This window comes from Vanessa atalanta, chromosome 10 (assembly GCF_905147765.1).
Source record: "Vanessa atalanta chromosome 10, ilVanAtal1.2, whole genome shotgun sequence".
Taxonomy (NCBI): domain Eukaryota; kingdom Metazoa; phylum Arthropoda; class Insecta; order Lepidoptera; family Nymphalidae; genus Vanessa; species Vanessa atalanta.
Window position 1 is genome coordinate 1,104,395 of NC_061880.1, and position 20,667 is coordinate 1,125,061.

Below are 20,667 nucleotides of genomic sequence, written 5' to 3' on the forward strand. Positions count from 1 at the left end.
GGACAAAGACTATAAATTTTTCATAATCCCACATCACCCGCTCATAGTAGAACTGCTGACGGGCATTTCTTAACAAACTATAATTAATTGTGTTTATGTTGTCAATGTTATCAACGTGGAAAAGCGATAGATAATATTTAAAATGGCGACCAAAGTAAATAACATAAATGACGATAGAGGTATTGTTTTCCAATCTATCTAAAAATATATTGCTGACGTGGTCTGACTCTCTGTTAAATCAGTTACAGAATTTCCTTCATGTCACACATTAACTAGAAAAGTTCAGCCGCTGTTGGGAGGGTTAGGATATGTTCTAGATTGATTCATCTAATCATATTCTTTTATTGCGTATTATCTTTCAATTATATAAATATGAATTAAAAATAGTTCTGTATGAGTGGAATGGTGGCAAGAATGCTAGCAGCATTTCCCCGTTGAATCGCGATTCCGATCCTCTGGGCAAAAAACGAACCACCTCCTGTCACCAGTGGAGGCAATGAGGCGAGGTGTTATACTTTTAATGAAACTCCTTGCACCACTACTCCAAAGGTCAATTAAATAATTATTTCATTAAAACAAATTATGTGATTTTTGATTCTATTATTACATAATTTACATTAACAGCCTGCAAATTTCCCACTGCTGGGCTAAGGCCTCCTCTTCCTTTGAGGAGAGGGTTTGGAGCATATTCCACCACGCTGCTCCAATGCGGGTTGAATTCAAGTTCTACCTACTCGGCTCTTTGATTTAATGTATTTATTTAGGAAAGTAAAAACTATTAAGACATGATATTCAATATTAAAAATTAGAAATTTGATCTACACCATTTTTTGTTTCCACAAGGATAAATTTTAGGTCCTTGTTTATTGTTAGTTATGTGTATGTGATCTTTCTCTTTGTGTAAAAGATATTTAAGATATCGTGATATTTTTTATTTTTTTAAAGTTGACAGATAACAAGCTAAATGTAACCTAAAAATTGTTTATCATATTCACTGATAAATAATTTTATTTTAAGTGCAAAAACAAAAATAAACAAAATGTTTAGTGGGTCACTTATCTTTTATTGTTTTGTAATTTAGTTTTAAATTTATTTAAATCCTTATTGAATGGCTTATGATTTAATGGTAGGGGTTTGTGCCCTGCGTAGGTACTACCCACTTACCGTTTATTCTACCGCTAAACAGACCTTCTTATTAGTACTTATAAATAGATACTTATTAATATAGAAGTAAATTACATTTTTGGTTCCCAAGATTGGTGGCGCATTGGCGATGTAAGAAATAATTTACGTTTCGTACTGCGTCGATGTCTATGGGAAGTAGAGACCCTTTATACCAGATAGCCCATTTACCAGTCCACCTATCTTATATAAATAAATAAATAAATAAAAACTACCAATGCCAAGTGAACATTACTTCAACCTGCTCTTTTTGTAATCAATGAATACCTCCATTGGCCTAATGTCGACCGAACACACTAGTCGAACGTATTCGTGGCTTAACGTAACTGGCGAACTGGATGATACTTAATTCGTATAGGTAATAATTATGCCCAATACTGAATCATTATTGTACTGTAAGATTGACTATAATTATACTTTACTTTAATAGTATTTACATGGTTTTGCAAAATATACTCTAAAATTAATATTTATCGATTTTGTATAGGTGCGTGTACTGGCAACACAGTGTAACCCGCAGTTGGAACGGGTATATTATTTACAAAATTACACCTAGATTGATATTTCGGCAGAAACAGGAATATCCACAAGGCTATGCTAGTTAATAGTACGCAAAAAGAGATCACAGCTATGATTGTGCCCACATTGCGAGTATTTGCTGGACACGAAAAATATCTTTCATTTAAGTCGAAAATGCGGCTGTTGTACAACGGTTTCGGTGTAAAGCATCTGAAAAAATGGAAAAATATTATTCTATAAATTCAAAATTAATTAATATAATATTATTATAAAATATTTTTCTACCTCATTTTCAACTATAATTTACTATTTTGTAAGATTTATGATCTCCAAAACCAGTGATTAAATCGACACATACCTTAGATGTTCGTAATCTTCTTTTTGTATTTGTAATTTCTTTATCCATACAAGATTACAATCACAATTCCAAAAGTTTCCCTGCAGGTCCAGTCTTATCAATTGTCCGAATGGAACTTCCAACTTTTGGTCCAGTGTTTTTAATCTCGATCCTTTCAAGGATAAGTTTTCTAACGCAAAATCGTCAGCATCTTCTAGTATTTCTTGCCCAAAAGCCATAGGGCTGAATTCTGTAAGGTTTCTATTTCTCTCAATTTCTAAATTTTTAAGAGCATGTAAAGATGCAAATGCGTAATCTGGTATTTGTTTTATCAGAAGATTGTTCAATTTTAAATCTTTCAAAGCTAATAAATCGTCGAAATCCTCGCCAGATATTTGTGTAATCGGATTATCTGACAAATCTAAATATTCCAGTGTGAATGGTATCTCAAATACATCCACTAAATTATTGTTTGAAATCACTAATTTTTTTAAATCGAACGCATCTACAAAGAAATTTTCATGGACAACGTTTAGATTTATTCCACTTATCGATAGTGATTGTATTTTATGCGTCAGTCCATACCCGCTACGGTCGAACAAATTATTGTCTTCAAGACTGGCTCCAAGGTCGTTATTGTTCAGAATTATTTCGTTCAAGTTACCTAAATGATGAAATGATATTTTTTCGAACGATGTTAACCTATTATTAGCCAAATTAATATATTCTAATTTTTTTATATATTTAAATGCGTCTTCGTGTATAACTTCTAACTCGTTGTCACTCAAGTCCAGCCTTTTCAGTTTTGGTAATTGCAATGCATTTTCTTTTATTTCGCGTATTTGATTACAATTGAGATATAGTTCCGTCAACGTATTGGATTGGAGCAAACCCGAATTTCGTACAGTAGTCAAATTATTTCTTGACAAATCCAATGAATACACTGTTTCCGGTAGCCCAAAGATCCTATTTAAAACAGAAGGGTCGTAAGAGCATACAACGAATTCACCAGCAAGATCCCGATCACTTTTATTATTGTGTCGACACACGCAAAAATCACTGTCACAGAGCGTTGTACTTTGAACTTTAAAGCTATATGCAATAAGAGCGAAAAGTATATAAAACGTTCGCATTTTGTTTATGTGATGATTCGTCTGGTGCCAAGTACATTATGGTAGATGTGTGGTGCGATTGTTATCAGCGGTAACGTCAGATAGTCGTTATCACTGATACCTGTTTGATTGTTGGTCATTTCACTCTGTTTACTTTGTAAAAGTAGGTAAGAATCCATTGTTATAGCGATTAAATGTAATCGTTTACTTAGCTTGAAAGAAAAAATAATCAACTGATAAAAATTCAATTTATTACAAAATTAAATTACTAAGTTAGGTACTATGAAAATGTTTCATCTCTCTGCTCTCATTTAAATCTTACGATACTTTCCATATAAAACAAATAGAGGTATTATTATATTGATCTTTGATGATTTAGACATATTTAATTAATAATTAATAAAACATTATAATTAATAATAAAACACTGTTATAAATGAAAATAATTATTATAATGTCAAAGCCTCACAATAATTTTAGGAAAATACACTTGAATATACACAAAAACATGTAATAGGTCGATTTAATGTCTTTAAAGTTTAGAATATTCTTGTCTATTCACTTTAGGGTCTGGGTGATATATAAATACATAAATCCAGGTGAAAGTTACAAAAACAAGTAACGAATAAAATACGAGACCAATTGTCACTCCGACCTCGGATTCGTTCCACCACGACTTAAGACAAACGAAGTCTTTTTCGTCCAAGTCGAAAATTCTTTTATTATAGAGATATCTTGGTGATCGGCATCTGAAACACAGTTAATAAATAGGTTATCTTATCATTTGTACATGGCGCAGCTGGATCTAGAGAGTGAAATTTTCAGGGACATCCTCAAATTTGGTAGAGTAAGATGAAATTAGAGAGAGAAAGTTTGATATCTGTTTTCATGCTGCGTTGATTTAATTTAGATGTTCATATAGCGTATTTTTCTTTTTTGTTATTATAATTTAGAATGTTTTCTTGAATCTTTTCGTATAATATTACAGATTTTGAATTGACTAAATTAATTATTTCTATTTCAATCAAAAATATAAATATTGTAAACGGCTTGTATTGACTTGATTGAGATATGCACTGCTAATACTTACGACCTTCATATCGTAAGGTGACATAATTATGTCATAGCATAGAATCTAAATATAAATCGTCAAAGAACGCTACTGTTCATTACAGGTAATTTTATGTAGAAGATCTCTTTGAAATTGTGTTTATAGTTTGTGCATAAGAAGCACATCATCAAATAAATTTGTTTACTTCGAAAGGATGAGTAAAATAGTAAATGTGAATTAGTAAGAGAGCAATCATGTTTAAGATAAGCGCTTCTCACCTTAAATCATCAGTTAAATCAGGAGCTATTGATAATTTCCGTAACCAGGAAAGTCGGCAGTCACATACCCACGGATTCTGTTGTAGGTCCAATCTTTTCACCTTTACAAATAAAACTGACAATCCTTTGTCGAGAGTGGAGATATTAGAGCCTCTTAGTGTAAGGTTTTCGAGGTAGAAATCATATGTGTCACTCAACAATTGTCTGCCGAATGTTAAATTGCTGAATTCTTTTAAATTTTTATTATCTTTCAATTCCAAATTAGTGAGCATTAATGTTGAGAATACATTTTGGGGTACCTGTTCGATGTCTAGATTGTTGAGTTTCAGCTCTCTCAAATATACCAAAGGCTCCAACAAGTAGAAATCATTTGATGATATATTTCTAATGGGATTATTGGAGTAATCCAAATATTCTAAGCGCTGAGGTAACTTTACAAATATAGTAAGATTATTATTAGATATTACTAACTTCCTCAGTGTTTTGTCAACTGGTTTGAAATATTCCAAATTTAAATTTACTAAGTTGATGCCGCTGATAGAGATACTCTGTATATTTAATGGTAACCCGTAGCCTTGTTCATCAAACAGTGGTCTTGTTTCTATATCGTCTCCTATATTATTATTGTCAAGAATGATCTCTTTTAAATTTACCAAAGAGTTGAAATTCAGTTGACTCATAGCAGTAAACTTGTTACTGGCGAGATTCAAATATTCCAATTTTGTAAAACCTTTAAACAAATTAGGATTCAATTGTTCAAGTTGGTTTTCACTTAAATCTAATCTTTTCAGTTGCGGCAATCGGTTCGAATATAAATTTATTTCTTTTAAGAAATTTCTATTTAATAATAGTTCAACTAATGTTTCTGATTGGAAAATACTCGCAGGTTGAATGCTTGTTAAGTTGTTTCTGGACAAATCCAATGTAATGAACGCATCTGGTAGAATAGGATTCACTTCAAGCAATCCTTCGTGGGAGGAGCAGTTTACTACTACACCGACTGTAGCCGGTCCACTTTTCTGCTGGCAGTCACATATGTCACAAATCATTACACTTTCACTTTGAAAACAAGCTATCACGATGCCAAATAAAATGTAGGCGCGCATTTTTATAAAACTGTCACAATCACTGTATGAATATTATCCTATAAGATGTAGTTCTAGAAATGATACATATTGTCAATATAGATTTTATGACGGTAATTTAACATTGAACTTTGGCTTATGAACTAAATCTAATCAACTGAACGATCAAATTATTCTAAATATTAATATGTTTACATGACTGTGAAACTTTATTTTTATGTTATGTAGATAATAATTATTCTTATAACACATATTTATAAGATAAGGAAAGATACAGCAAGTGTTGCAAACTGTATGAAAAGCAGGCGTGCCACTTTATTGTACTTATTACGAAGCCCTCATTATGTATACGACGTGCATTATTTTTTTGGGATAAAGAAAGTATTATAGAGTAAGGCTAAGTAAAATTCAGCATTATGGTATAACATGGCAATGCTGCTTTGAATCCAGCGTATCCAATCAGTGTTAGTAATATGTCAAACTAGGTTGAAAGTTGTAAATTGACTATGGTGTCATATCTATCTATCTATCTTTGGTTAGTTTAACTGCAACGTTTGTTTACTTATAAACAACACATATATTTACCATGATCGATTGTGATTTTAAGCAAATGTTTTTTAGAGTCCAGATTAGGTCTTAAATCGCACATTTTTTTCCTTTAATCGAAGGTTACTAAAGATAATTTATTGTTTAAAAAATCACAACTACCCTTTTAGGTTTGCAAATCTAACAGATACCTACGCTTCTGATGCTTTTGCCTTTATATTAATTTAAGCCACTTGAATGATCATATCTATCTATATAGGTACGATAATGTCTAGTAAATTAGTTTGATACGCTCTCAGCTACCAAACATATTCATTTTAATAATTATCTATCTATATTTATAAAATAACATGTCCTGACTGACTGATTCATCATCGCCGAGCGTAAACTATTAAAGTTAGGGCCATGAAATTTGATGAGTGGGGTCGTTTTATTGGAAGGAAGGAATTTTGGAATTTATACCCCTAAGGGAGTGAAAAGGGGTTGAGAGTTGATATGGAAGTTCGTCACTTTTGAAGTTAGAAGCATGAAAGCTTTATTTTTGGGCTACTAATTAAAATTGAGTAGATACGTTTATAAGCGTTTCTGAATATTCTACCCCTAAAGGTCCAATTAGAGGTTGACATATCGTATATAGATTAATCCGGAAGTCCGCCTCGCGATAACATCTAATGAAACAGAAAGTCAAACCGTTAAAATATAAAGAATAGAAACCTTACCTAAGTGAAGTGTTTTTCGGAATATTTTTTGTAGCCTGTTCGAGAGTTCGAGAGTCTTGTGGTTCTAGCGCATAAAAATCGAACCAGAAATTATGTATTTGGTAGCTCTTGAATTAACGTAATTAAGTGAGCAAAGCCCTGTGCATAAGCTAGTTTATTTATAAAAATATTTGCCTTATAAGTTAGCCAACCAACGTGGCAGACGACTTTTCTTTATTGTAATGTATCAGGCCGTAAGTCCTTCAATTTGGGCTAAGGCTCTTTCGAGGAGGTGGTAAGAAAGGATGACTCGTATAAAAACTTAACATTAGTAATCAAACATGTTTTAACTGATAATAATTAATTTATTTCTGTCGTAAATTGTCTTTAGGTGTTGTATTATATAACGAAAGGTACAAAATTGTCACCAACGCAAGTAACAAGTATAACACGTGGCCAGCCGATATTCCGAACTGGGATTCGTCCCACGACGCCGTATCACAGACGAAATCTTCTTCTGCCAAGTCGAAAATTCTTCTATCGAAGAGATTATCTGGTGACGAGCATCTGAAAAAGTAATAAAGATTTTAAATACATGTGCAAATATACAAATTCATATTCAACATAAGTATTTAATTAGTTTGACAAAAAAAAGACCCGCTGAGTTTCTTTCGCCGGTTCTTCTCAGGTCAGGGTGTTTCCTTTTCAGAACCGGTGGTAGTGTTTAATTTGACTTTCAATAAATGAGTGTAATGCTTCTAAATTGAATAAAGAAATTTGAGTTTGAGTTTGAAATGATATAAATATCATTTAACTAATGTCACAATACATTAAGCGAGACATTGAGTATTAGGGCTTTCTACAGTGGGTCTGTTATGGTTAGAGCAAAGCAACTATTGCTATCAAACATTTGTTGTGGATTGCCCCACTGATAAAATATATACCCACCACTCATCGTATGTTCCTTTTATTTATGATAAGGGCAAATGGGCCACCTGAGGATAAGCAAAGTGATTACCACCGCCCATAGAGATTGGTGCTGTGAGCTATATTATTGGTAATCTTAATGTCACCAATGCACTATCAACTTTGGAAACTAGCTGTGTTCCTTGTGTCCATAGTTACACTGACTTATTTACCCTTCAAAATGGAACACAACAACACTAAGTATTGTAGTTTGGCGGTAGAATATCTGATGAGTGGGTGGTAGCTACCCAGACAAACATGCACAAAGCTCTACCACATGTCAACTGTTACTTCTATAGGTAAAATGAAACAGATATATAGACTAAACTGTTGTACAGCATTTTTTGTTTACGTAACTTATAAATATTTAGCTATCAATCCCTTTAAAACACGTGTAAAAATGGCTAACCCCACATAAATACTCTTAATATTTAAAACATCTGAACAATGTCATCGAAATTTTATATTAAGAAGAAAAACACTTGTGTCCTTTGCTTGTTTATGCAAGAAAAAAATAAGTTTATCAAAGATATATTTCTTGCCTGAAATCATCAATTAAATCAGGAGCTATTGGTAATTTGCGCAACCAGGCCAGTCGACAGTCACACACCCATGGATTCTGCTGCAGGTCCAATCTCTTCACCTTCACAAATAAAACTGACAAACTTTCATCGAGGGTAGATAGATTTGAACCTTTCAGTGATAGATTTTCTAAATAGAAATCGTAAGTGTCGCTCAACAGTTGTCTGCCAAATGATAAATTGCTGAATTCTTTCAATTTTTTATTATATTTCAGTTCCAATTTAGTAAGCATTAATGTTGCGAAAACATTTTTGGAGATCTCTTCTACATCCAGACCGTTAAGCTTCAGCTCTTTTAAATACACCAAAGGCTCTAATTCCTCTGTTGTTACTTTTTTTATGGGATTATTTGAATAATCCAAATATTCCAACCGCTGAGGTAGCTTAACAATTATGTTAAGATTATTATTAGATATTACTAACTTCCTCAGTGTTTTGTCAACTGGTTTGAAATATTCCAAATTTAAATTATCTAAGTTGATGCCGCTGATAGAGATACTCTGTATATTTAATGGTAACCCATAGCCTTGTTCATCAAACAGTGATCTTGTTTCTATGTTGTCTCCGATATTATTATTGTCAAGAATGATCTCTCTTAAATTAACCAAAGAGTTGAAATTCAGTTGACTCGTAACAGTGAACTTGTTACTGGCGAGATTCAAATATTCCAGCTTTGTAAAACCATTAAATGAATCAGGATTAATATGTGTAAGTTGATTTTCACTTAAATCTAATTGCTTTAGCTCAGGTAGGTTAAAAGAAAGTAAATTAATTTCTTTTAAGAAATTTCTATTTAATAATAGTTTAACTAATGATTCTGATTGGAAAATACTCGCAGGTTGAATGCTTGTTAAGTTGCTCCTGGATAAATCCAAGGTAATGGATGCATCTGGTAAAATAGGATTCATTTCAAGCACTCTTTCATGGAAGGAGCAGTTTACTACTACACCGGTAAGCGGTTCACTTATTTCCTGACAGTCACATATGTCACAAAACATTTCACTTTCAGTTTGAAAATAAACCATCAAGGCTGAAAATAATATATAGGCGCGCATTTTTATTAAACTATCGGACAATAAGTTTAAATAATAGCTATAAATAGTATTCTATATCGGTAAAGATCGAGATATTTTGTGAAGATCTTCAAAAAATATTTTTTATAATAAGATATTTGAGCAAGTTTTGTCAAATCATAGTTTATAGGTTGTATAAGTATAGTCAAGATAACAATTGTAATTTCTGGACAGTACCACCAATGTTGTCTTCAACGTGAGTGACTGTCATGACATATTCGAATTAGAACCAATATTAATTAATCCTCAAAAGACTAAGTCACTTGATTCTTGACTAACTACAAGCAATGCTCTCTGAATTATTCGCGTTTCACTGTTATTGATCATTTCAAAATTCTTTGTGTAACACTACAGACACCATCCTCAGCAGATTTTGTTTTTGAATTATAAAGTAAACGTAGAAAAAAACATTGATGATAGAATAATAATTTTACTCCGGCTTACGAGATCATTTGACGTCTTATATAAGTCTATTTGTTGATGACAGATGTCTTGGGAAGTTGGGACAGAGTACTTAAGACTTTGATGGGTTTTATTTGTTCATCTATTTTCCACGTCCCATCTTCTGATATAAATTTTATATATTTAATTTTTTCAGTTAGGTAATACAAAAAAAACATCTCAGTCATTAATTTAGATTCTAGATAAAGGGAGAGTTCTGACCGTAAACGTATATCGTTGAGGTTTATATTTATAACGTCAACGTATGCCTTAATTTGCTTACGCTAATATTTTGTAAATACATATATAATAACAATAATAATATTTATTTATTTCAAGTATCATCGACTCATATATGTATTATTAATATATATTTGAATGATATAGAATTGAGCCTCGGGGCTTGCCGTATGATATTATTCGTAATCGTTATTCGCTTTCATTAATTTTAACAAGTTGATGCCTATTTGTCGATTTGAAAGATGTAACATATTATGGGGAACCTAAATTATAATTATAATAGATTTATTTAGTTGACTTAACTGAATGTCTTGTCCTTATTGTTAACTCAAAGCTCTGCAGTATTTGTAGTTAAAAAACTAAAGACCATTTATTATACGATATTTGTGCAGCAAAAAAGGATTATTCGAATAACCTATAACCTAGATAATATTTGTTATGTATAAATCCAATAATTAAAAGGTTAATTATAAATGAAACAAAGATTGTATTTAAACATTTAATGTCGTAGTTAATTATTAAAAATAAAGTATTCCTAATTAAAACCGTCCTCTAGTCGTTTGTGCATTGCCTTTGGTCGTTGGATCCTCGTGAGCCTGAAAGGTTTTTTTTTTATAAAATTATTAATTATTTTGAAATATTGATAAAAAATATCAACATAATATTACTATCTGTCACGTTCAGAAATTATGTTCAAAATAAAAAAAAATCTGGCTAAATACTGAACGCTCATTGGTCGCCTATTGCGTCATTGACTGCTTCCGCCAAATGGCTGTCCAGATTAAAGACAAATTAGTTGATTTGACTTTCGAATGAAACAGAGTTCTATTTGACAATTTATCAAATAGGGAAAACAAGTGAGCTGGTCTGGTACCTTGATGACAATAGCCGTCCTAGGTCCAGTGTGCCAAAGCTCGCCTCGTTCGTCGACGAAGGCGGCCTCCACTGCCACCGTGTAGAGGCCGGGCGCGTTGACGCTGACCAGCTGCTGCGCTGAGAAGAAGTCCCGCACAGGCGTCACGGTCTGCACCGCGGTCAGGACCGGCGGGATGTTCGTCAGTTCCACCGTCTGGAACGATCGCTGTTATTAACGGTTATTCCAATTCTTACAGAACATTAATTAACAACATTTGAATATAAATTTAATCAAGCACAGAAATAAGAATTCTAAATAGTTGTAAAACTTCAATAATACCTTTTCGTTAGTGCGGGGATGGGGGGTCGCCGTAACGGTTATTTGTACTCCTTTCACTTGACGTTTCGTCTTCCTTTTCCTGTCAAATATATTTTTTTAGTGGGAAGACTCTTTACTATCAGCTCGGACAGGTAGGACATAATGTCATCAGATCTACTACTGTACTTTTTATTGAAACCGGTTTCCGGTAATTACAAGCATAATGAAAATAACACCGTGGCGTCATCGACGGTCTAATCAGTACCATCAGATAACGAACGAACGAACGCTCAGATATGTTGTTCATAGATCGAATACCCGTACCCCTACGTACGTACGTACCCCTGCGGCGCCGGCAGCACGACGCCCTCCAGCTTGAGCGCCAGGCGGTGCGCCAGCGGCAGCGTGGCGGCGTGCTCGGCGGGCGGCGGGCGGTGCGCGGGCGACAGCGACACGCGGCACAGCGCGCCGCCGCCGCCGCCGCCGCACACGTCGCGCGGCCAGCACGCGCCCGCCGCCAGCGCGCGCACGCCCGCCAGGATCGCCTCCGCGTGCTGCCCCGGACCACTTATATAGATACTCGTATTACGCGATACGCTATACGCTTTTTAGACTGAGCGCGTCGTGGCAGGCCTCACTGATAGGAATTCAATTGTAAAATATTAATTAGGGACCTATACTCTTTTTTTCGGGCTCTGCCACCAGTGTACTTATTTATTTTAAAACTTACACGTACTCGAGACCGTGATCTTCGGTTAAGATTGACGTGCAACAATGAGCGAATAATACTCTTTATACCGACTTACCCGGTGCGTGATGCCGGAGCTCGTGGTGGGGTTATCGAACAGCTTGGAAGAGATCTTGGCGAGGGCGACCGATGGTGCCAACATAATCGTCTCCTCTAAGCTTGTGGCTTTTATTTCCTTCGTAACCGATTCCGGTCGCTCCTGCTGGCTGGAGGTTATCCGGTCGAGGAACTGCGCCATTTGGGCGTACGTGTGTTGAGAACTGAGTTTCGGGTAAGGTATTTTATCGCAATAGGTTTACGACGGAAATTTTATCTAGAGTGAAATTTAATTATGCACATTGTACATCTGTTATGAGGGATTCGCTTTTAATTATACCTTTAGTTGTACATAAAATATAAATCGCAAACAATATTAGATTGTTTGCGAATTGTATTTTAAAAAAAATAATGGAGTAAAAAAATTGACAAAATGTATATGATAAAGTTGCAAAACTATACTACACAAAAATGTACTACAACTACGAACTGAAACTGGAGACGTTATCCAACGTTCACCGCGAGCCCGCCACGCGCGGCGGTCGGAAAGGATACATGTGCAGGTGGCGCAGCGTGGAGTCGTGCGCGTGGAAGGCGGTGCGCGCCAGCGCCGCGTAGCGCTGCGCCTGCGCCGCCAGCGCGCGCGCCGCCGCCCGCAGCGCGCCCGCCGCCGCGCCCGCCTTGGCCGCCGGGTCGCGCGCCGCCTGCGCGTGCGCCAGCGCGATGGCGGGCGGCGGCTGCGTGCACAGCGCGCGCGCGGCGGCGGCGGCCCGCGCCAGCGCCGCCAGCGAGCGCGCGCGCGCCGCCGCCCACGCGGGCGCCAGCGCCGTGCACGCGCCGCAGCCGCTGCAGCCCGAGCAGCCGCCGCCGCCCGCCACGCCGCCGTCGCCGAAGCTCTCCCAGCCCGCGCTGGCCTCCTCGAGCCCGGAGATTCCTGCGACGCGCGCGCCGGGGGATGAGTCACGTTCGGAACGCTGACGGTCGGTTCCGATCGATGCGATTCGCCGACGACACTGTCATCTTGGCGGGGACTACAGGACTCGGAAGAGATGCTGAATACCCTGAGCGATTCTTCGAGTGGAGTCTTTCGGAATGCCAATTTGTAGCATGAATCTAGTAGACTACAACTTTACCACCTATCATACTAGAGAGGTTATTGAAATACAGGAAACTCCCGGCGACGCTACCGGCGGCGAAATAAGGTGCGTGTTGGGCCGCCTCCTTCTTACCGTCATTCTTCGGCGAAACGGGTTTATATATAATACTTTCATAGAAATATACCATTTCCATCCACCACTTCTGACTCTCTCGTCTAGGGAACGCATGTGCCCCCATTCGGCATACTCCGACACCCCATCCAAATAGAAGAATAATATCTTCGCCTTGTTATTCCGCGCAGTTAAGTACCTGCGTCAGGCTATACGTGAGAATATCACTTCTTTTTCATGTGGTCCAATTTTTTTTATTTTAGTCTAATTTTGAACCGAGCACTCGAAAGCCTTCGCCTAGAATTCGGCCTGACCTTCCCCGACGAGAACTATAACATTTCTCCGCGGCTCAGACTGACTTATGTTTCCGTATCGGAGTCGAAATCGAACAGGACGAGTACCACAAGCGAACGTTTACGATCAATGTTAACATTGGAAGACAATTTTGTGTTGACGTACCTAGCCGACAACGAAACAACAGCTAAGTGCTGGTTGTATATAAAGTGTTTTAAGGATGGTTCTAACTGAAATAAACTTCTAATGCTTACAAGCTAGATATAAACCGAATCTTAACTAACTATACTTTCCTCATCAACTAAACACACTATGGCTATTTTATGTATAGAAATTTTGAAAATATATGGAAATATTGTGATTAATCTTAGCAATACAAGCTTGTTGTCAACTAAATAAGTTTTCTTAATTAGATATTTTAATTTTGTATCATTCATGTAATAATTAAGCCACTTGCACTAATGATTGGAGTAATTACTTGATGGTAGGGCTTTGTGCAAGCCTGTCTGGATAGGTACCACCCACTCATCAGATATTCTACCACCAAATAACAGTACTCTGTATTGTTGTGTTCCGGTTAGAAGGGTGAGTGAGCCAGTGTAATCACAGGACATAACATCATAGTTCCTAAGGTTGGTGGCGCATAGGTGATGTAAGGAATGGTTAATATTTGTTACAGCACCTTTGTCTATGGGCGGTGGTGACCACTTACCATCAGGTGGCCCATATGCTAGTCCGCCAATCAATACAATAAAAAAAAATAATTTAATGTTGTCGCCGGCGTACCTCAAGGTGGCATTTTATCTCCTTTATAATTTCATATCTATAACATTGAGATAAACCAAATAACGGTTGGTACCTTCTTCCAATAGTCTGGCATCAGCTTTGGCAGCTCGATACAGTGCAGTGAGCCAGCGCTGGGCTGACTCGCTCGGTGCTTCTTCGGAGAGTCGCTTTAGAATATCAGCAGCCAAGTTCTGATGTCCATATCTATAGAAGCATTTTGAGATATAGTTTCGTTTACAACTATTGTTCGTTTGAAGTTACGCAGCTTTAAAAATATTAATTTAAAATGGTCTGGTTAATGAGTGTAATCAAAAAAAATATTGCGCCCAAAATTCTTCATTTACTTTATTAAAATGATCTATTTTATATATCTACTGATCTGCATTTAAATGAAATGCCATTACTATGATGTAAGGAATTGTGTGAGCTCACCTGAGTAGGTACCACTCACTTATCACTTTTTCAACCACTAACAGCACTACATAGCATTGTAGCGTGAGACAGTATATTTACCAGCAAGCCAGTTTTTTTACAAATTCCCAAGGTGAGTGGTGCATTTACGACGGAAGGAATTATTACTATTTGTTTCAGAGTCATGTCCATAGGCCTTGGGGCCCACTTACCATCAATTATTTCATTTACCTATATCTACCTATTAAAAATTATATACAGTATTTAAATAGAGGTGATCTCTATTCAGCAGTTTCAGTTATGCTAGTGAATACCTGACCTTAAAGCCGCCCTGGCGACCCTGTATCTCGTCCAACCGTCAGCTTCCTGGATGGCATCCTTGATTTTCAGTTCCCAGGATTTGTTGATCTTATGCGTGAGAGCCGCCCCGGCGCGCTCTTGGAGCAGCACGGTGCAGATCAGGACGAGGGTCGTACCATCGTAGGTTGGGTCTTTGCAATCTTCTCTGAGTTTTAACAGCAAAAAAAGTATTTATTTAGTTAGTTTTATAACTTTGAACTGACCACTGATAATGGTGGAATTGTCTCTTTTCCAGTCATTTTAGAAATATCAGTTTTTTTGTTCTTACTTGGCCTGTTCCAATGTCGGCAGGAGATGGGGCAGAGCTGGCGCCCCGAGAGCACCCAGCGCTGCCAGTGCTTCCAATAGAGCCATCTGCCGCTTCCCTCCGGCGCAGAGCTGAGCACCTACCACCGCTGCAGTCCGCTGCGCATACAGCGCTGGTTCCGCTGTACTAAGTTTCACCTACGAACATTTAAGTCATATAACACACTGCCACGTGTAATGTTGATTCTGACCGACACTGATAATAAGGTCGGAAGTTACTTTTTTATGTGGATTATATAAAATAATTATCCTTTAAAAGTTAAGGATATGGTCTTAAAACATGAGAGAACTTACCAAACACCGTAGAGCTATGCGCAGTGGTTGTATGTTGTTGTATCCATTGGGAAGGCCAGTGGCAATGACCAGAGATTCCAGCGCCAACATCAGATCAGCTCCTTCCACCGGGAGGCATTCTTCATAACTAATACAATGATTATATGATTAACATCCAGTTATAATATTTAAGTAACAATTATTAGTTTTTATTTTTGGATTAGAGAGAGTAGAATTAAAGGCTTACGAAGAAAAGCGTAATCCATTAAGAATATGCCTACTAGACATTTACAATCCATAAGGAAAACAAATGTTTTTTTTTAAATATTAAATAGTATAATAACCAAGCTCATTTACTTTGAAAGACGGAGAGCATACCGGCACTTTGATAAAAAAAATGTTTGAATTAGTTGTGTGTTTAGGTTTCGAAAGGATCGGTGCGGCGACCCACCAGTGCACGACGATGCGCGCGAGCACGTCGGCGGCGATGGCGGCCTGGCGCAGCTCCACGCTGAGCGCGGCGTCGCTGCAGAACTGGCGCAGCGCGCTGGGCGAGCCGCCGCGCGGGCTGCCGGCCGCCGCGCACACCGCCGGGCAGCGCACCAGGATCTGCGCACACCGGCCGATTGAATTGTCTTAAATATAAATAAGCAGCTAGCATATAAATATATTTAGTTAAATCACCTTTATTTTTTCGTTACTAGTTTTCTTAACCTTACCTGCATAACTTGTAGGCAAAGCATCGTATGTTCGGGGTCCTGGGTGTCGGTCGCGGCGTATACGAGATTCTGAATGCACTCAGCCGGCCATAGGGCTGCATGCTCCGCTAACTTTTTTAATCCCAGCAGTGCCGCACGACGGACAGCGGAACGAGCATCGTTCATAGCAAGGCTGAGCAGAAGTTCCACCTGTAGGATTTAATAAGAATATTGATATATCAAAAAGTAATTTTGTTTTTTAATTACAAATAAAGTATTTGTTAAATCTTTCTAACCTAACCTAACTGTATAGTTTACCTAATAATATTTGTAATTAAAAACCTTTACACATATCACATATGAAGTACATCTCATCATACAGATCATATAAAATATTATATTATATCCTTATTACAACCTTATTCATAAAGTTTTTGAACTTTCTTAATGATTATAGAAATCATTTTAAAATATATTTTTTGGATATTTAGAGTCACCATGGTATTTAAAGTTGAGTTACCTGATCAGGCACATGGACAACTGTATCGGCAGCAATAGCAGTAAGAGCAGTGATTGCAGCACGAACTGAGCTGGATGATGGAAACCTTTCTAAGAGCGACCTGAGTAGCTTCAGCACACCTTGGGCACGAACAGCTGTAATATAATATCATACCAAATAAAACATAATATCATAACATATTTTGGTATCAATCACTATATTGTTAATGGTGAAAGAACGGACTACTTTACAAATATATTTTTTTTTATAATAATATATAGTTTGAAATAATTACCTCCACCATGCACAGTTCTTAGAGCTCTTACGAGCTTAGCCCTTCGTTCTGCACCTGTGCTCTCACATTCCACCATATCTGACAACTTGTTACACATTGCCACAGCAAATGTACTAAAATAATTTTAATAATATTAATGAGTTAATAAATATTACTTATACTTGAGTATGGATTATTTTCTTACTTAGAATGAGCTGCAAATCTTGTAGTTGCATATATAGCAGCATCAACTTCAACATTATCGTGGCTCTCCAAGCCTCTTCGTATTGCATGATGCACATTTTGCCTCTCCGGTATAATCCCAGCCACAGCACCAAGTGTCCTCAGTGCTAGAGCCCGTGCCACTGGATCATTAGAGTGTAAGACACTGTATACCCGCCTCAGGAATTCATCAACGTTTAGAATCTTATCCAAATGCTTTTCACTCTGCTGGCACACTCGTAAAACCCACAAGCGTAGAAAGTTGTTTCCCATACGAAAAACATCAGACAATTTTAAAAAAGAAGAGTTTATTAATATTGGAAAAGGATATTTCTCAAACAACCTCGGAAATCTAACGATAGCTTCACACTGCTCTCCAACTTTACCCGATCTGAGGCCTGTAAAGAAATGATTTATTTGAATATAGCTAAAATATTTGTTAATATTTAGGTTATATAGAATTCTTACCTTTATCTAGCTCAGTTAATGCTGAATTAGCATCTTGTTCTGGTTCCCCTGAACTATCGTTAAATGTATTTAGTCTAACTCCGATCATTTTTCAGTATAAACAAATCTATTTATTTATTATTTGTTTTTGACACAGTACCCGTTGTATATTTTTTATGAATGCCGACGGATTTGACAATTGACATTGACAATTGTTACAAATTGAAATTCCGTCCTAGAATAAATATAATTTTAATATATTATATAAATATTTAATAATAAAGGCAGATTATATAGAAATTATGAGTATACTATTGGTAATATAATAGTGTAATCTAAAATATTCTTGAAATTTTTAAACTGTGTTTGAAGCGCCATCTATATTAAAATTCTTCATTGCATTTGTATACTTCTTTTTATAAACATTAGATGGAACTAGTATTCAGAATAATGAAAGATATGAATTCAGCTAAATTTGTATATTTTGTATAAAACAATTCGGGGAACAAAAATAGCAATATGGTTTTGTCAAGACACCGGTGTGTGTATATTCGTAATTTTTCTAATAATAAATACATGGGTGATGAATTATATTTTTTTACTATCGATAATGCTTATAAGGGATATACCAAAATATTAATGTATGTTTATAAGTAATCTATTGAATAGGCGTAATGATATTGTATAATTAATAATTGAAAGTCGAACACTATAAGAGTCAATTTATTTATAAAACGTTTAATCCATTTAATTATCATGTAACTAAATTGTTTAAGACTTGAGCTTAAATAATATGTAATAAAATACTGACTCTAGAAGTGTTCAAATAAATATGTGAATAATTATTAATAAATTAAAAGGTACTGAATAGATGGATAATGTCCTATAAACTCGTTAAGTAAGTATTTTAAAACTATGTACAGCTGTATTTAAAAGCATTAAAGAATGTGGTAGATTAAAAAATATTTCGCTTTCCGTTATTTATAAAATCCTTTGTCTGCATTAAATTATTATTACGTTTATATTTTAAAGTTAACTGTTCTTCGCATGGTTTCTCTTGGTCAGATAATTAAATAATATAAACTCTATAATTAGACAAAATTTATTACACCTATCTCACGTAAATTAAAAATTACGCCATGTTAAAATATAGCTTTGTAGTTATATCTAAAATGTCACGTCAATGGAATTTTCGTATCAAATAGTTTGTTGACGGTGTTCACTAACTGAATCCCGATATTATTACACCTCAGCCTCAAATTAGTGCCAAATTCGAGCGAAGCGATGTTTAGACACACCCGGTTCAGCTCTCAAAGGCGTAATTACTGCTACCTGTGTAACTAGAGCCGTATGCGATTATTAGCGGAGCGAGATGAGCTCTCTAAGCTTCAATTATCTTTGCAATCTTTTCACTATAGTCTCGAATGAGAATTTTGTATGAAAGTATAAAATTAAAATTAATTAACATTTGGTTTAATTATGATCACAGACAAAAATCTCCATTTATGAAAATGGTCTTACGTGAATCTGTTTATCGTAGTTGCCTCATTAGTTTCGTAGGTTGTTTTTAGGACTGCAGCTCCCGAGGCCCTGGGTTATTCAGTCGAGGAATTTACAGTAGCAGCTCAGAGTGAGGAAGTTAGTTAGAAAGCACGAAAAGCTGCTATAGGTACAGACTATGAAAATAAGGGTCGGTAAATAGATTATATGTAATTCACTATAATAACTCCGTCACTTATATGTTTAATAATGTACTTTTTTTTGCGATTGACCGACGTTGCCGAATTTCGTTCAAGAGGACATTACTTTAATTTAACGTAGGTAGGTAAATACACAATTTAAAAGGACAATATTCGACGGTATTTAGGTGTTTATTTATTGCATTATCGTCGTTTTAATAATCAAATAGGCAATTGTATGTAACATATAGCTCTTTATTTTAATTAAAATGTTGCCTTCGAACGCCGAGGTAAAGTTTTGTTCTTAGATAAAGACGCTGCTTTTATGAAAGGTAAACTTTTACTTAATTCCCTATTTAAGTAATTAAGGTTAATTTCTTTTTGAGTCGAACTCGTGAGAAAATTACCATTACGGAGAATTAAAACCACAACAAAGATATTGTGCAAGATAAAAAAAGTCTTTATTGAACAAAAAAAAAAACTTGACTCATTTTTAGTCTTTACATTTTTAATAATCTGTGCAAATTCTAATCCCTTCCGGATACGAACAAAACATTTTGTTGTGACGACATTTTTAATCTGCCTCTGTGGAATACACGCAAGTAATGTATCCCGGATGTGTTGGGGCAGGATTACACAGAGCTAGTCCAGTTTTCTACAAAGAAAGTTTCGTCGAAAATTTCTTTACAAACTTATATATTAGCAATCGAAACACGAGCCACCTCTATTGTTAATGCAATAGAAATTATAATTGCTTGTCTTAACTATTTTCAAGTGCTCGTTATTTGCATTTCACTGCTTCTGGTTTTCATGACAATGGTTCATTCGTATGAATAGTAGCTCGGATTATAAGCATTCAGCTTTCCTTTGGTGAAGGATTAGTGAACTAATGACGATAAGATAGTTATGACTCAATGGTTAAAGATTTGAACAAGATCGCTTCTCCTAATGACCACTTGCCTTCGACACGTAGAAAGTTGTTAACCATTAAAATATTTTAATAATTATGAGCGTCTTATTCATTTAATGTTAACTAAAGTGTTTATATGTTCTTTTTGAATATTGTATTTAAATATAATATAATTTACAATTATTATTTTGACGAGATGGCTCACTGGCTAGAATAGAGCACTGGGTAGAATC

The 20,667-nt window shown here is 35.9% G+C and overlaps 4 protein-coding genes across 5 annotated transcripts; all 4 read right to left on the minus strand.

Annotated features, from left to right (window-relative positions):
• Nucleotides 1-1,058: 1,058 nt before the first annotated feature.
• On the minus strand, nucleotides 1,059-3,197 carry LOC125066797 (leucine-rich repeat neuronal protein 3-like). Its single transcript, XM_047675073.1, has 2 exons — nucleotides 2,060-3,197; nucleotides 1,059-1,911 (listed from the first exon to the last, which is right to left on the minus strand). The coding sequence occupies exons 1-2, from the start codon at nucleotides 3,169-3,171 to the stop codon at nucleotides 1,653-1,655; spliced, it is 1,371 nt and encodes a 456-aa protein (XP_047531029.1). The 5' UTR covers nucleotides 3,172-3,197; the 3' UTR covers nucleotides 1,059-1,652.
• Nucleotides 3,198-3,586: 389 nt separating this feature from the next.
• Nucleotides 3,587-5,728, minus strand: LOC125066815 (slit homolog 3 protein-like). The gene is made up of 2 exons (XM_047675098.1): nucleotides 4,480-5,728; nucleotides 3,587-3,899 (listed from the first exon to the last, which is right to left on the minus strand). Exons 1-2 carry the CDS (start codon nucleotides 5,583-5,585, stop codon nucleotides 3,683-3,685), a joined length of 1,323 nt encoding a protein of 440 aa, XP_047531054.1. The 5' UTR covers nucleotides 5,586-5,728; the 3' UTR covers nucleotides 3,587-3,682.
• A 1,430-nt stretch (nucleotides 5,729-7,158) lies between these two features.
• Nucleotides 7,159-9,880, minus strand: LOC125066986 (protein slit-like). Its single transcript, XM_047675338.1, has 2 exons — nucleotides 8,317-9,880; nucleotides 7,159-7,375 (listed from the first exon to the last, which is right to left on the minus strand). Exons 1-2 carry the CDS (start codon nucleotides 9,408-9,410, stop codon nucleotides 7,174-7,176), a joined length of 1,296 nt encoding a protein of 431 aa, XP_047531294.1. The 5' UTR covers nucleotides 9,411-9,880; the 3' UTR covers nucleotides 7,159-7,173.
• Nucleotides 9,881-10,594: 714 nt separating this feature from the next.
• LOC125066718 (integrator complex subunit 7) lies at nucleotides 10,595-18,009 on the minus strand. Of its 2 annotated transcripts, XM_047674950.1 has the most exons (16): nucleotides 17,867-18,009; nucleotides 17,382-17,796; nucleotides 17,198-17,310; nucleotides 16,924-17,057; nucleotides 16,425-16,613; nucleotides 16,157-16,314; nucleotides 15,727-15,853; nucleotides 15,395-15,570; nucleotides 15,086-15,271; nucleotides 14,429-14,559; nucleotides 12,623-13,001; nucleotides 12,090-12,291; nucleotides 11,626-11,837; nucleotides 11,305-11,383; nucleotides 10,984-11,178; nucleotides 10,595-10,705 (listed from the first exon to the last, which is right to left on the minus strand). In XM_047674950.1, the coding sequence occupies exons 1-16, from the start codon at nucleotides 17,952-17,954 to the stop codon at nucleotides 10,649-10,651; spliced, it is 2,841 nt and encodes a 946-aa protein (XP_047530906.1). In that variant the 5' UTR covers nucleotides 17,955-18,009; the 3' UTR covers nucleotides 10,595-10,648. The 2 variants fall into 2 exon arrangements, with proteins under 2 accessions (XP_047530906.1, XP_047530907.1); XM_047674951.1 differs by lacking the exons at nucleotides 10,595-10,705; nucleotides 10,984-11,178; nucleotides 11,305-11,383; nucleotides 11,626-11,837 and adding an exon at nucleotides 11,877-11,920.
• Nucleotides 18,010-20,667: the final 2,658 nt, after the last annotated feature.

What these genes read in the sequence shown, in the direction of transcription:
- LOC125066797 (XM_047675073.1), bottom strand. Translation starts at nt 3,171, where the DNA reads ATGCGAACGTTTTATATACTTTTCGCTCTTATTGCATATAGCTTTAAA. An exon ending in GAAGATTACGAACATCTAAG is followed by an intron (nt 1,912 to 2,059) that starts GTATGTGTCGAT and finishes CCATTTTTTCAG; the next exon opens with ATGCTTTACACCGAAACCGT.
- LOC125066815 (XM_047675098.1), bottom strand. Translation starts at nt 5,585, where the DNA reads ATGCGCGCCTACATTTTATTTGGCATCGTGATAGCTTGTTTTCAAAGT. An exon ending in GATTTAACTGATGATTTAAG is followed by an intron (nt 3,900 to 4,479) that starts GTGAGAAGCGCT and finishes ACTGTGTTTCAG; the next exon opens with ATGCCGATCACCAAGATATC.
- LOC125066986 (XM_047675338.1), bottom strand. Translation starts at nt 9,410, where the DNA reads ATGCGCGCCTATATATTATTTTCAGCCTTGATGGTTTATTTTCAAACT. An exon ending in GATTTAATTGATGATTTCAG is followed by an intron (nt 7,376 to 8,316) that starts GCAAGAAATATA and finishes TTACTTTTTCAG; the next exon opens with ATGCTCGTCACCAGATAATC.
- LOC125066718 (XM_047674950.1), bottom strand. Translation starts at nt 17,954, where the DNA reads ATGATCGGAGTTAGACTAAATACATTTAACGATAGTTCAGGGGAACCA. An exon ending in GCATAGCTCTACGGTGTTTG is followed by an intron (nt 15,571 to 15,726) that starts GTAAGTTCTCTC and finishes AAATGTTCGTAG; the next exon opens with GTGAAACTTAGTACAGCGGA. An exon ending in ATCCCCGCACTAACGAAAAG is followed by an intron (nt 11,179 to 11,304) that starts GTATTATTGAAG and finishes CGATCGTTCCAG; the next exon opens with ACGGTGGAACTGACGAACAT.